This window comes from Pongo pygmaeus, chromosome 3 (genome assembly GCF_028885625.2).
Source record: "Pongo pygmaeus isolate AG05252 chromosome 3, NHGRI_mPonPyg2-v2.0_pri, whole genome shotgun sequence".
Classification (NCBI taxonomy): Eukaryota; Metazoa; Chordata; class Mammalia; order Primates; family Hominidae; genus Pongo; species Pongo pygmaeus.
The window spans coordinates 191,010,467-191,024,556 of record NC_072376.2 but is presented as its reverse complement, the minus strand read 5'-3'; the positions used below and the strand labels follow the sequence as shown (position 1 = coordinate 191,024,556).

Below are 14,090 nucleotides of genomic sequence, written 5' to 3'. Positions count from 1 at the left end.
TATGTGCATACAGTAGAATGCTACTTGGGAATAAAAGTAACTACTGATGCATAGAACGTGAATGAACAAAACTAGTATGCTGAGCTAAAGGGGAGGGTGGAGGCTGGGTGCAGTGGCTTACGCCTGTAATCCCAGCACTTTGGGAGGCCGAGGTGGGTGGGCCACCTGAGATCAGGAGTTCGAGACCAGCCTGGCCAACATGGTGAAACCCCCTCTCTACTAAAAATACAAAAATTAGCCAGGCATGGTGGCAGGTGCCTGTAATCCCAGGTACTCAGGAGGCTGAGGCACAAGAATCGCTTGAACCCGGAAAGTGGAGGTTGCAGTGAGCGGAGATTTAGCCACTGCACTCCAGCTTGGACAACAGAGCAAGACTCTGTCTCAAAAAAAAAAGAGAGAGAGAGAAAAGAGTGGAAAGTGGGAAGAGGGAGACGATCAGGAAAAATAACTAATGGATACTAGGCTTAGTATGATGAAATAATCTGAATAACAAATCCCATGATACACATTTACCTATGTAACAAACCTGCACATGTACCCCTGAACTTAAAAGTTAAAAAAGAAGCCAGATGCAAACAAAAGCATACCATACTCCATTACGTGAAGTCCTAGAACAAACAAAACTAAATCATGGTGATGGAAATGGGGTGGTTCCTGGGGTACAGTGTTGGGGAGATCACTACAAAATAGCTTGAGGGCCTATTTGTGGTAATCGTGGAGTCCTGATGAAATAAGTAACCAAGAAGGAGGACGGGCCCAAGGTTGGAAAGAACAATTGCTCTAAGAGACAGCTAATCACAGACAACCCACTCGTACAACAATCCTGTTCCCAAATACCTTGCTCCACACATAGCCCCAGCAGCACAACCTCGTTCTGCACACAGCTTCTCAGCACCACCCTCCAGCCCCTGCCTCTTTTAGCAGACAGCCCCTTCTCTGCTGTGCTGCCTGTCGCACCCTTTAATGTATCTTTGTATACCCTTTAATGTATCTTTGTACTTTCTCTAATAAATCTACCTTTCTTTACCCAGAACTGTGTCAGTAAATTCTTTTACCCCCTGCAATGCCAGCCCCAGCCAGCTGCGTACTCTCTCCCCTACTGTTCCCATTTCCTCTTTTCCAACTGCAACCTCTCAGTGGACAGCGTCCAAGGCTGGAGACAACTGATGGTCCCTGACAGGGGCTACTCCCCAGTGGGCCAGAATGTCCTAGTGGAAAGACATCTGACTGCCACCGCCTGATGGGGTGACAGTTTAGAGTTTTCCTTTCAGTCGTCCAGTGGACAATCTCTAGTATCCCTCTGGCAACTGAAGGCAATGGGCCAGGGCCACTCCCTGGTGCAGCCTGACGGCCAGGGGATGAACAGGTTTGGCTGCCTTCCCCGGAAAGGAGGAAGGTTCTCTCCTCCTCATTCTGGTCAAAAGTCCCCAGTCCCTACATGTGATGCATCTGGAGGCGGAAGCTCAAGCAGGACAAATCCACACATGTTTTGGGGAACTCAGACCCCATCTTTCTCACTCTAAATTCTCCTATGAAGACAGCCAGCCACCATGCTCTGGATGTCTTAAGTCAGGTGATCCCAAACAGCACCAGGACAGTGAGTCTTCCCGCAACCTTTTATCCTCGTACCTGGATTGGTCACTCAACATAATTCATACCTGAACTGACCTGGGGTTGCTCACCCAGTGTTCATTCAGTGTAAGGTTCTAGCACCGAGAGACCCTTTCTAATAGGGGGGATGCCCCTTTGGAAAGTGCATCTTGGAGTCTGTCAGTGGATGTGAGTGGATCCCTTTTCCCTTGGCCAGATTGTCTGAGACAAATTGCAGTTCATGTCCCCAGCAGACGTTCTTTCCCAGTCCCACCATGGGGCAAAGCCCCTCTATTCCCTTAGACTCGCCCCAGGGTTGCATTTTAAAGCAACAAGGAGGAAGGGGTCCCAGGTGGGGGAGGACAATTGTTCTGAGAGACAGCTAATCACAGACAACCCACTAGCACAAATCCTATTAAAATTCTAAAATGAAATTGTGATGGTTAATACTGAGTGTCAACTTGATTGGATTGAAGGATGCAAAGTATTGTTCCTGGGTGTGTCTGTGAGGGTGTTGCCAAAGGAGATTGACATTTGAGTCAGTGGTCTGTGAGAGGCAGACCCACCCTCAATCTCGGTGGGCATCATCTAATCAGCTGCCAGCGTGGCTAGAATAAAGCAGGCAGACATTGAAAGAGCAGACTTGCTGAGTTTTCCAGACTTCATCTTTCTCCCACGCTGGATGCTCCCAGCCCTTGAACATCAGACTCCAAGTTCTTCAGCTTTCGGACTCTTGGACCTACACCAGTAATTTGCCAGGGGCTCTCAGGACTTTGACTACAGACTGAAGGCTGCACTGTCGGCTTCTCTACTTTTGAGGTTTGGGGACTCGGACTGGCTTCCTTGCTCCTCAGCTTGCAGACAGCCTATTGTGGGACTTCACCTTGTGATCGTGTGAGTCAATACTCCTTAATAAACTCCCCCTCATATATACATCTAGCCTATTAGTTCTGTCCCTCTAGAGAACCCTGACTAATACAATTACAGTAATGAAAACTTCAAGGTCCAAAAAGAGCCAAGATGTTCCTAAAGAAGAATAATAGTGGAGAGAGGGGGGTTGATACCTGAGAATTGTATTAGAAAATCCTACTAGTAAGATAATGTGGAATTTGTGCAAGGATAAATAAGAAGGAGGGGAAAGTGCTCCGAAGTGTATGCATGCATTTGTGGAAACCTGATATAGAGTGCTTGCAAATTAGTGCGAAAATGAAGACTTTTTCAATACATTGTTCTGGGACAACTGGTTATTCATATGGAAAGTAAACAGAATGAAATTAAGTCCCTACTTCAAACCATACACAAAAGCAAACTCCAGGTACATTAAAGATACATATGCGAAAAGCATTTCTGTAAAAGTTTTGAGAATAGAGTATGCAAGATTTTTTTTTATTTTAAGATCAGAAGGGATTTTTTATACAAGAGTAAAATGAACAAAACATAATACACAATATTAAGTAATTTCTGTACAACGAAGTTCAGCATACACAAAGTTGGAAAGAAATGACAAGCTGGGCCAGATGCAGTGGCTCATACCTGTAATCCCGGCACTTTGGGGGGCTGAGATGGGTGGATCACTTGAGTCCAGGGGTTCAAGATCAGCCTGGGCAACATGGTGAAACCCCATCTCTACAAAAAATACAAAAATTTGGCAGGCATAGTGATGTATGCCCGTGGTCCCAGCTACTCAGGAGGCTGAGGTGGAAGGATCACCACCCAAGCCCGAAAGGTGGAGGCTGTAGTGAGCCAAGATAACACCACTGCACTCCAGCCTGGGTGACAGAGTGAGACCCCATCAAAAAAAAAGAACAAGAAGAAGAAATGACAAACTGAAAAAGACATTTACAATCTATGTAACCAAAAAAGAATAAGTAATCAATACATTGAAGGAATTCCTTTGAACTGATAAGAAAAAATGGCCAGGCACGGTGGCTCATGCCTGTAATCCCAGCACTTTGGGAGGCCGAGGCAGGCAGATCACCAGGTCAGGAGTTTCAGACCAGCCTGGCCAACATAGTGAAACTCCATCTCTACTAAAAATACAAAATAAATTAGCCAGGCATGGTGGCGGGCCCCTGTAGCCTTATCTACTTGGGAGGCCGAGGCAGGAGAATTGCCTGAACCCAGGAGGCAGAGGTTGCAGTAAGCCGAGATCGTGCCATAGCACTCCAGCCTGGGCGACACAGCGAGACTGTGTCTCAAAAAAAAAAAAAAAAGGCAAAAAATGAATAGCCGATTCACAGAAAGCAAAATGTCTATCAAGGATATGGAAAGTTTCCAAAACTTATTAGTAACCATAAAAGTGCTAATTATAAAATTAATGAGCTACGTAGACCTCTTAGCAAGGCCAGCAGTGCGTCAGTCTCATAAAATTGAGACACTGTTTTATTATTTTTTTAATTTGCCAATGTTTAAGTTTGACAAGATTTCCAAATCTTTTTGGTTCAAAACCTTCATAGCTTGACATTACCAAGTGTTGACAAAAATGTGAGGCAATATGAACTCTTACAAACAGCTGATACGAGTGTAAATTAGTACAACAATTTCAGAGAAATATCTGAATATAGAACTTCACACCCATTTATACACAACATATAAACAAGGAACATACTCAAGAGCATTCACTGAAACAGTGTTGGTAAGAGCAACACATATGCATGAGTCTTCCCTGAAGGAAAGTGAAGCATAGGGACGTGGGTGACATTAATAGGGTCACTCGGATAATAACTGGTGGAACATAAGTCAAACCCAGAAGTCTGACCCTAGAGTCTCCATCCTAACCATGCCACTGACCTGTAGTATATTAATAAAATACTCACTAGCCATTAAAAAGAATTATCCAGCTTTGTGTTTACTAATATGAAATGAGCTCCAATGTATACCATTACATAATCAATGCTAATGAATGCAAATAATCTAACAGAATCTACAAATAACACATTACGACTAATAGGTAAATACAGAAAATTTGCTGGTGACAAGGTCAATATATGAAAATTGTTTTTATTTCTATATACCAGCAACAACAATTACAAAATGAAATTTCAAAAAGATACCAGTTGTAAGCACACAAAAAGGCAAATACATGGAAGTAAACGTAAAAATATATAATTATTCAAAGAAATTAACAAATCTGCCAGGTCTGGTGGCTCATGCCTGTAATCCCAGCCACTTGGGAGGCTGAGGCAGGAGGATTGCTGGAGGCCAGAAGTTCAAGACCAGCCTGGGCAACATAGCATGATCCTATCTCTAATAAAAATAAGAAGAAAAAGAAAAAGAAATTACCCAGGTGTGGTGGCATTCACCTGTAATCCCACCTACTCTGGTTGCTGAGGTAGGAGAATGGCTTGAGCCCAGGAGTTCAAGGCTACAGTGAGCTATGATCATACCATTGCACTCCAGCCAGGGTGACAGAGCAAGACCCTGTTTCTAAAACAAAGGCAGAAAGAAAGACAAGAAATTTACAAATCTTAAATCCTAAATGAATGTGTGTATAAATACATAGATATATCCCATAAAATAAAAGATTAACAATTCAAATACAGTAAAATTTTAAAATTCTACTTATCAGAACACATCACTGAGAATATAAATCAAACCATGTAACAAGAAAAGACACTTGCAACACATATAAACAGCAAATTATTTGTATCTAGAATAAATAATCCCTTCAAATCAATAAGAAATGACACACAATTCAATCATAAAATGGGCAAAAAGAATATCCTTTCACAGAAAGAGATACAAATAACTACTAATGTGGAAGGTACTCGTCCTCACTATTAATCTGGCAAATTGGAAATAAAATCTCAATGAGACACTATTAACCATGCATTATAATGGCTAAAATTATGAAAGACTTACAACTAAGTTTTGATTGAGCATGTGAAGTAATAATAGGAGTTCTCGTCCAGGGCTCATGGGTATGCAAATTGGTACAATCACTTTGCAAAAACAGTACTTACTAAAGTTGATGTATAACCCAGCTATTCCACTCCTAGCATCTACTGAACAGCACTGCATGGACATATGCACCTAAAGACACTTTCAAAATATTCATAGCAGCTTAATGTATTATAGCCTCAAACTGAAAACAGGAATTCATCCACATTGAAGTGAGCAAATTACCAGGGGGACACTGACCTTAATGAAATACCATAAAGCAATAAAATGCACTACAGCTACACTCACAAACATAATCTCACCAACAGAATTTTGAACCAAAATAGCCAGACACAAAAGAATATAATTCCAGTTATATAAACTTCAGAAATAGGCACATACAAAAAAAGGATCTATGGTATTAAAACTCAGGAACGAGGAGAGAGAAGCGACTTACTGCAAGAGGCGCCAGGGCAGTAGTCTGGGGATTTGAGGATATTCTATTTCTTTACCTGGGATGTGATTATGTTGGTGTTAGCTTTGATAGTTCTTTGGATTGTACATTTATATTTTGTCTACTTTTATATATATCATTCTTCAATAAAAAAATTTAAGAAAACAATATTCAAGACAGAATGTGTAGTTTTCATATTGTTGCCTGCATGTGTGTGGTTTATCTTTTTTTTTTTTTTTTTTTTTTTTTTTTTTTGAGACAGAGTCTTGCTCTGTCGCCCAGGCTGGAGTACTGTGGCGCGATCTCGGCTCACTGCAAGCTCCACCTCTCAGGTTCATGCCATTCTCTTGCCTCAGCCTCCCAAGTAGCTGGGACTACAGATGTCTGCCACCATGCCCGGCTAATTTTTTGTGTTTTTAGTAGACACAGGGTTTCATCACATTAGCCAGGATGGTCTCCATCTCCTGACCTCGTGATCTGCCCGCCTCAGCCTCCCAAAGTGCTGGGATTACAGGCGTGAGCCACTGCGCCCGGCTAGCGTAGTTTATCTAGATGTACAGTCAAACACTGTTTAATGATGGGGATACATTCTGAGTAATGCATCATTAGCCATTTTCCTCATAGTGTGACTATCATAGGGTGTACTCACACAGACTGAGTTGGTACAGCCTACTACACACCTAGGCTGTATGGTATAGCCTATTGCTCCTAGGCTACAAACCTGTACAGCCTGTTACTATAATGAATACTATCAGCAACTGGAACAAAATGTTAAGTATTTGCATATCTAAACATGACTAACCATAGAAAAGGTACAGTAAAAATATAGTATAAAAGACAAAGATAGTACAGCTGTATAGGGCACTTGCCATGAATGAAGCTTGCAGGACTGGAAGTTGCTCTGGGTGAGTCAGTGAAAGTGGTGAGTGACTGTGAAAACACAGGATATTACTGTACACTACTGTAGAATTTATAAACACTGTACACTTACGCTATAGTCGATTTCTAAAACAAAAATTTATTTCTTCAATAAAAAAGTAAACTTATCTTACTGTAACTTTTTTATTTTATAAACTTTTTATTGTTTTACCTTTTTGACTCCTGTAATAACAAAGCTTAAAACAAACACATTGTACCAATATACAATTTTCTTTCTTTATTCGTTATATTCTTATTCTATAAGATTTTTCTATTTTTAAATTTTTTATTTTAATTTTTCACTTTCTAAATGTCTTTGTTAAAAACAAAGACACAAACACACAAATTAGCCTATGCCTACACAGGGTCAGGACCATCAATATCACTGTCTTTACCTCCACATCTTGTCCCACTGGAAAGTCTTCGGGGCAACAACAAGCACAGAGCTGTCATCTCCTATGATACCAATGCCTTCTTCTGGAATACCTCCTTGTCTTTGTTTTGTGTTGCTATAAAGAAAAACCTGAGGCTGGGTCATATATAAAAAGAGGTTAACTTGGCTCGTGGTTCTGCAGGCTGTGCAAGAGGCAGGGCGTCAGCATCAGCCTGCTTCCACTCATAGTGGAAGGCGAAAGGGAGCTGGTGTGTGCAGAGATCATATGGTGAGAGAGGAAGCAAGAGGAGGTGTGGAGACTTCAGTGTCTTTTTTTTTGTTTTTGTTTTTTGTTTTTTCGTTTTTGAGATGGTGTCTTGCTCTGTTGCCAGGCTGGAGTACAGTGGTGCAATCTCGGCTCACTGCAACCTCCGCCTCCCAGGTTCAAGCCATTCTCCTGCCTCAGCCTCCCGAGTAGCTGGGACTACAGGCGAGCGCAACCACGCCCAGCTAATTTTTGTCCTTTTAGTAGAGACGGGGTTTCACCATGTTGGCCAGAATGGTCTCGATCTCTTGACCTCATGATCCGCCCCCCGCAGCCTCCCAAAGTGCTGGGATTACAGGCGTGAGCCACAGTGCCCGGCTGTCAGTCTCTTTTTAACAACCAGCTCTCATGGGAACTAATAGGCTGCAAACTCACTCACTCCCTACCCCATGACCTGTCCCCATGACCCGAATTCAAACATTTCCCATTAGGCCCCACCTCCAATGTTGGGAATAAATTTTCAAGGTGAGATTGTGCGAGAACAAACATCAAAACTACAGCACTCCTGAAGGATCTGCCTGAGGCTATTTTACAGTTCAGTTGTTTAATACTCAGAAGGAGTGCACTTTAAAATAACAATAAAATGTATAGTATAGTTAATACATAAACCAATATCATTACCAAGTATTATGTACTGTACATAATGTGTATACTATACTTTTTATGCAATTGGCTTGTTTACACAAGCATTACCACAAATACATGAGTGATGAATGCATTGTGCTAAGATATTAGGATAGCTAGGACATCACTAGGCAATAGGGATTTCTCAAATCCATTATAATCTTATTGGACCATCTCATATATGTGGTATGTCAATCTTACATGGTGCATGAATGTATTACATAACTAATAACTAATAATAGTGACATTTGAGAATAATAAAGACAGGGCTGGAAGGATGTAGTGGATACTGGATATTTTTGGCTGTCCAATGTGTTTGAAAATTATCCCTACATTTAGGTAATTTCTCACTTTGTGTTTCAAGCTACAAAGCTTGCCTGTCCAGATTTAATGGTCGTTATTATGTTAGTTTCCAATTCAGACTCTCCAATCATCTTGGAGAATCCTTTAGGTATCTTAGATACCTAAAATTCATCCCTTTTCTCTGTTAAGAACCTTACCTGCACGTTGCGCACATGTACCATAGAGCCTAAAGTATAATAATAATAATAATAATAATAATAATAATAATAATAAAAAGAAAAAAAAAAGAACCAGAGTTGTGTCTGTTTTGTGTTGGGGAAAATAGGATTAAAAACAAAATCTCCTAACAACCCAGAAAAACTTGCAATATAGGTAGAAGAGAAAGAAGACAATTTTATTGTCGAATGAGCATTAAACCAGAATGTGATGTGCATTCCACAAAATCTGCTAAGGGATTGCAAAAACAGAAGGAAACCTCACCCCTTTATATAGCCAAGTCCTCAAATAAGAGGACTTGACAGCACCATTTGTCACAGGTAATTCATCCTAAACTCACTCGATAGTTGGGATGATCATTTGTGTGACCTAATTGGATTTATCCAATTGAGAAATAAACTCGTCTTTATGACAAGAGGTAGTTTTGCAACTCACTGGAGTTAGGCTCCTACCCTCCCACAGAAACTGAGAGGTGGGGTGCTTTTTTGCTTAATAATTACATTTAAAAGAGGTGATTTCTGGTCCTTGGGAAAGATATTTCTTCATTGTAAAGCTGGTCAGAAGCTTATTTAGCTTTTAAAAATTTTTCCATACATTTCAGAGGCCAAGAAATAACATAATTACAAGTTTCCTAAAGTAAACACTCTAAGAAAAGGTAAGGGAGACATTCTCTTGCTTTTAAGAGGGGAATTAAGCTTCTAACTTTAATTTTTATTTGTCCTTACATTAGCAACTTAAAAACCTGGTGAATGAAGAGATAAACTATATTTAATAATATAACCTCCTATACATTTTGAATTTTTTTACTATGTCCATATATTATTTATCATGTATATACATATATTTCTATTTGTACATTTGTATATACACATATATAAATATATGTGTGTATTTTTTTAAAAGAAAACTAAAGTAGAAATGCTAATTCAGTTCAGAGATATGGAGAGTTAAAAAAACTCAGTTGAATTATTTCCAGTGCAATACCTATTAGTACTGCAACTATTTTCTCCATTCAAATGCCAATACTGAATCAGGCTAAATTCCTAGTAGCAATTCAGAGGTAAATTAATACCTGTTAATTCAACAAAGCGCTGTAATGAACCACAGGGTTGAAGGGTGGCGGTGGGGGTGGGGGCAGGGATTTGGATTTGTGGCTGCAATAGCGCCTCCAATTTTGTCATCACTGTATTTAAACAGCATTTTAATATTTTGAAACTCAGCATCTCCATTTAAAAAATACAGTAAGTCTAATTGCCAGCCTCATCAGGGTCTTACCTGGTTGATTAAACTTATTGAAAGGTCTAGCGGGGGATTTCCAAGCTACTCGGTTGTCTAATAAGCTTGTATTAAGTGATTCCCCTCACAGTACAAGCAATTCAGAGACATAAGGGACCTAGTTAGGGCATAGGGTGAGTTTCTTAATTAAAAAAAAGAACCTACAGTAAGTCAAGATATTAATAATTTTTTAAAACACCACCCTTGCTTCACTAAAAAAGCTAATAATCTATACATGAATTTTGGATATTTTTATGGCTATGTATTTTATTAATAATTATTTTCAAACAAATATAAAATAGCATGTGAAATATATTTCTTCACCAGGGGTCACCAAAATCCTCATAAAAATGAGAGTGAAGCAAGTGAGACATAAACGAATTTTTTTTTCTATGATGGCATTTAAACAATACCAAAAAAAAGTTTTCGTGGAAAACACCCTACATCATGGCCATCCATTATGCCAAATTAAATACATGTAAATTTGCTTTCCTATTTCTCATGTGAAATATCCCAATATGCCCCAGTATCCAGGCTCATCTAAATCCTAAAACCCTTAAAAAGTCAGATTAAATTCCACCCCCCCCTTTTTTTTTTTTTTGAGACAGAGTCTTGCTCTGTCACCCAGGCTGGAGTGCAGTGGTTTGATCTCGGCTCACTGCAACCTCCGCCTCCCGGGTTCAAGCAATTCTCTGCCTCAGTCTCCCGAGTAGCTGGGATTACAGGCACCCGCCACCACACCTGGCTAATTTTTGTATTTTTAGTAGAGTCGGGGTTTCACCATCTTGGCCAGGCTGGTCTTGAACTCCTGACCTCGTGACCCATCCGCCTCAGCGTCGCAATGTGCTGGGATTACAGGCGTGAGCTACCGCGCCCGGCCCAAATTCCACCTCTTCTAAGTAAATATCTATACCTGGTCCAACTCATAGAACTTGTTCTCCAAAATGATACACAATCATTAGTCTAAACCTCACAATTTAGAAATCATTGCCCACGGTCTGACACTATTCTATAACTGTTTTATTTTCCAAAATAGATTTTAAGTTCCTAGAAGCCTTTTCTCAATCATCTGTTCACAGGTAAACTATTCCAAATTTATGGAATCCTTTAAACACCATGATGATATTCTTATTAAGCCTCTTACATCCTCTGTATTCCTCTCATGTTGGACTCTAATACCTGCCTTAGGAATGCTGGTCCCCATTCTATTGATTGTAATTTCATGCTTGTTTTTAGAGTTGGCCCAAACACTAGGGTCAAATTCAGCTTTTGAATTTCATCTTATTTTCACTTCCATAGGTAGCAATTTATTCACATTCGTTTCTCATTTGGAGTTTTTTGTTGTTTGCTTATTTTCCTATTGCAGTTTGTTTTTCTTTCCCAGGAATATTTATTCTTAGTGAACCTCAGATAGTTATTTTATTATTGTAGTTCCAGTTTCCAAGGGTCATTTTATAATCATTCTATTGCTAAAATTCACCTCTTACGAAATGTCACAGGGAAGAAGAGTTTGAATTGGTAAAACAGATAGAAGACAAAGTACCAGGATCAGATTAAATGCATTTAAGAAATCTGAAGAAATTCAAGGGAAAAATAGAAAAAGTATTAGCAAAAATGCATAACCTGCCATTGTGAGGGGTGACTGTGGCAAGGCACTTGAAATTGCCAAGAGAATTACCAGTCACGTCTCAGCCCTGCCTCCTGTGGTTGTCAAAATAAGGGTCCAGGATGGCTAGACTGCTGCACCCTTTTAGCAATCAGTAGAATCTGTTCAAGCAGCATATCTATACCCTAGGCCAGAATCTGAATATGGTGTTGATTCTGTAAGTCTGTTCCTGAACTCAGTCTCCCCCTCCACCCCTTGCTCCAAGCTTCACCAGAGAATCAGGTTTCCATCCCTCACTCTCTATGAAGGTCTTTCATGAATCATCTCTTAGAAATTGATGCTTCAAAAAGGGAGGTGGACTGTCTTTCAATTATCATCAGGCAATCAAATTTCGCCCCAAGACCACCACTATCACCACAATCACCACCACACTACCTGTTATTTGAAAGGTTTAGTAGCCATAGAGGAGAGTTGTGAATTGTGAGAATTCTTGATGTCTCCTCCCCATAATGTCCCTCCTACATCAATTTTACAAAACTAAAGATAGCTGATTCATGTCTTTAGCACAAACATCTATCAAATCTGTAGCAGTTCATGTAGGGCTTAGCAAATTCATTTATTTTAATTATTCTTGACTCTCTCTTCCTGTTTTTGTTTGTTTTATTTTGTCTTTTTGTTGCTTTTGTTTTGATTGTTTTTTTGATTTCTCCATTGCATATGCCCTATGAGTTTGTTAAGCCTCTGTATCACTTACGCAATATTGCTTTTGTTTAATGTGATAATGTTATTTTGACCAAAATAACAGCAAACTGTGGGTCAGAATTCTACTTATCAAATATAAATAGATTTCTATTCACCAAATGTCAGATGCAGTGTTAGTCATCAAAGATGCAGGGGTAATCAAGAATCATCCCACCAACAAAGGACTTCATAGCTGAGTACTGCAGTTTGATCCACAGACAAGCCATTCTTACCACAGTGCAATGAGAAACCCACACACTGGGTAACAGTGCAGAAAGATTTGTCAAAACAAATTGAGAGAACACTTTCCGGAAAAGGTGATAGTTCAATAGAGTTTTAAAACATTGATAGGTGAATAGGGGACATTAGCTATTTCAGCAAGAGAAAAAAGAGTAGATAAAAGTCAAAGGTAAGAAAAAGCTGCAAGAATGTTTCTTACTATTGATTAATACACTGCAAACTTTCGATGCTTCTCCCTGAATTGTTTTTATCTACCACTGAATTTCAGTATAAGACTACTCCCCCCAAAAAAGAAAGAAAAAATTAAAAAGGAAATTGTCCTCCTGTTGATGTAATAAGTAAATAAAGTTATTATTATCTGCTACAAGATAGACAACGAAGTAGGTAGAAAACTTATAAATGTCAACTCTGGAAATATTCTGCCTTTACATACAATTAAATAATCTCACAAAACAAATACAAAATTATTTAAAAGGTTCATAGTTGTTTTGTTTTGTTTTTTCTAAAAACTAGTACCTCACTGAATCTCTTGTCCTACAAAGATAGCTAAAGATACATGTCTTGTTATTTCTCCTTGGAAGAGACATCTTGCTCGAATTTGATTTGTATATGAATGAAACATTCAACATGCTAATTTTCTGGTTAATATTCCCCTTTGGCACGTACCAGCAAAGGATAATTGGCAGTAATGTGATTTAAACTTACTTGAATTTGTAGCTGTTAATTGAACCTTCACTTTTAGTAACTCTGCATCACAGCATAGAAATAAATTTATTCACATAAGATGTTCCCAAATATCCTTCTGAAGAGATAACCATCAGACTGGGAAAGTTTCAGTATCCTCCCTCCCATCTGGAATCAAGGGGATCAACTCTAAATAACTTCTAGTATTATCTTCTAATCTCATGAGTTGATGATTATGGAATGGGCTACTTACCTATTTATCTCTCAAAGAAAGGAGAGCGCAGTACAAAGCAAGAAGGAGTCATTAATCCAAGGAAGGGACTTTGAAATAATTTCAGTGAATGATGAACATAGTCAAGAGGTGATTTTAAATTGTAATGATGGAGAAAGCAATCAGCTGATGCAGATTTTAGAAGTTGTACCAGGAACAATAATGAGAAAAGAGGATACTTAATCACATTCACAAAAGAATTATAGGAATACATAATTAAAGCAATGATAATGAGTAATAAAACCCTTGGTGAGATATCTTTCAAATATCCCTAGAAGTAGAGTACGAAGCAAAAAAGTCTTCTGTGTCAGTGATGTAGATTTTGCATGAAAGTTCGAGAAGACAACTGGTAAAGTGAGAAAATCCTAGAGCTAAATGTAAATGGACATTGGGTATGTGATAGAAGGGTTTAACAAATGCTTAGGGTGTACACTATGCAAAGACACAAGCAAAAAGAACAACAAGACAATTTAACATTTTAACATATTCTAAAAATAGAGGAATAAAAACTAGGGTTTTATACATAAAGATGATGAAAAATTGCAAAAAGAAAAGCAAATGTCCTTGGAAAATGCAAATGTTAGCATGGTG

General features: G+C 39.1%; 1 protein-coding gene across 1 annotated transcript in view; it reads right to left on the bottom strand.

Moving 5' to 3' along the window:
• LOC129035254 (uncharacterized) overlaps nucleotides 1-14,090 on the bottom strand; it is a 253,820-nt gene that overhangs the window by 68,350 nt on the left and 171,380 nt on the right. Inside the window, exon 3 of the mRNA XM_054485512.2 lies at nucleotides 4,873-5,016. Within this exon, the coding sequence (XP_054341487.1) occupies nucleotides 4,873-5,016 (144 nt within the window). The remainder of the gene's footprint in view (nucleotides 1-4,872; nucleotides 5,017-14,090) is intronic.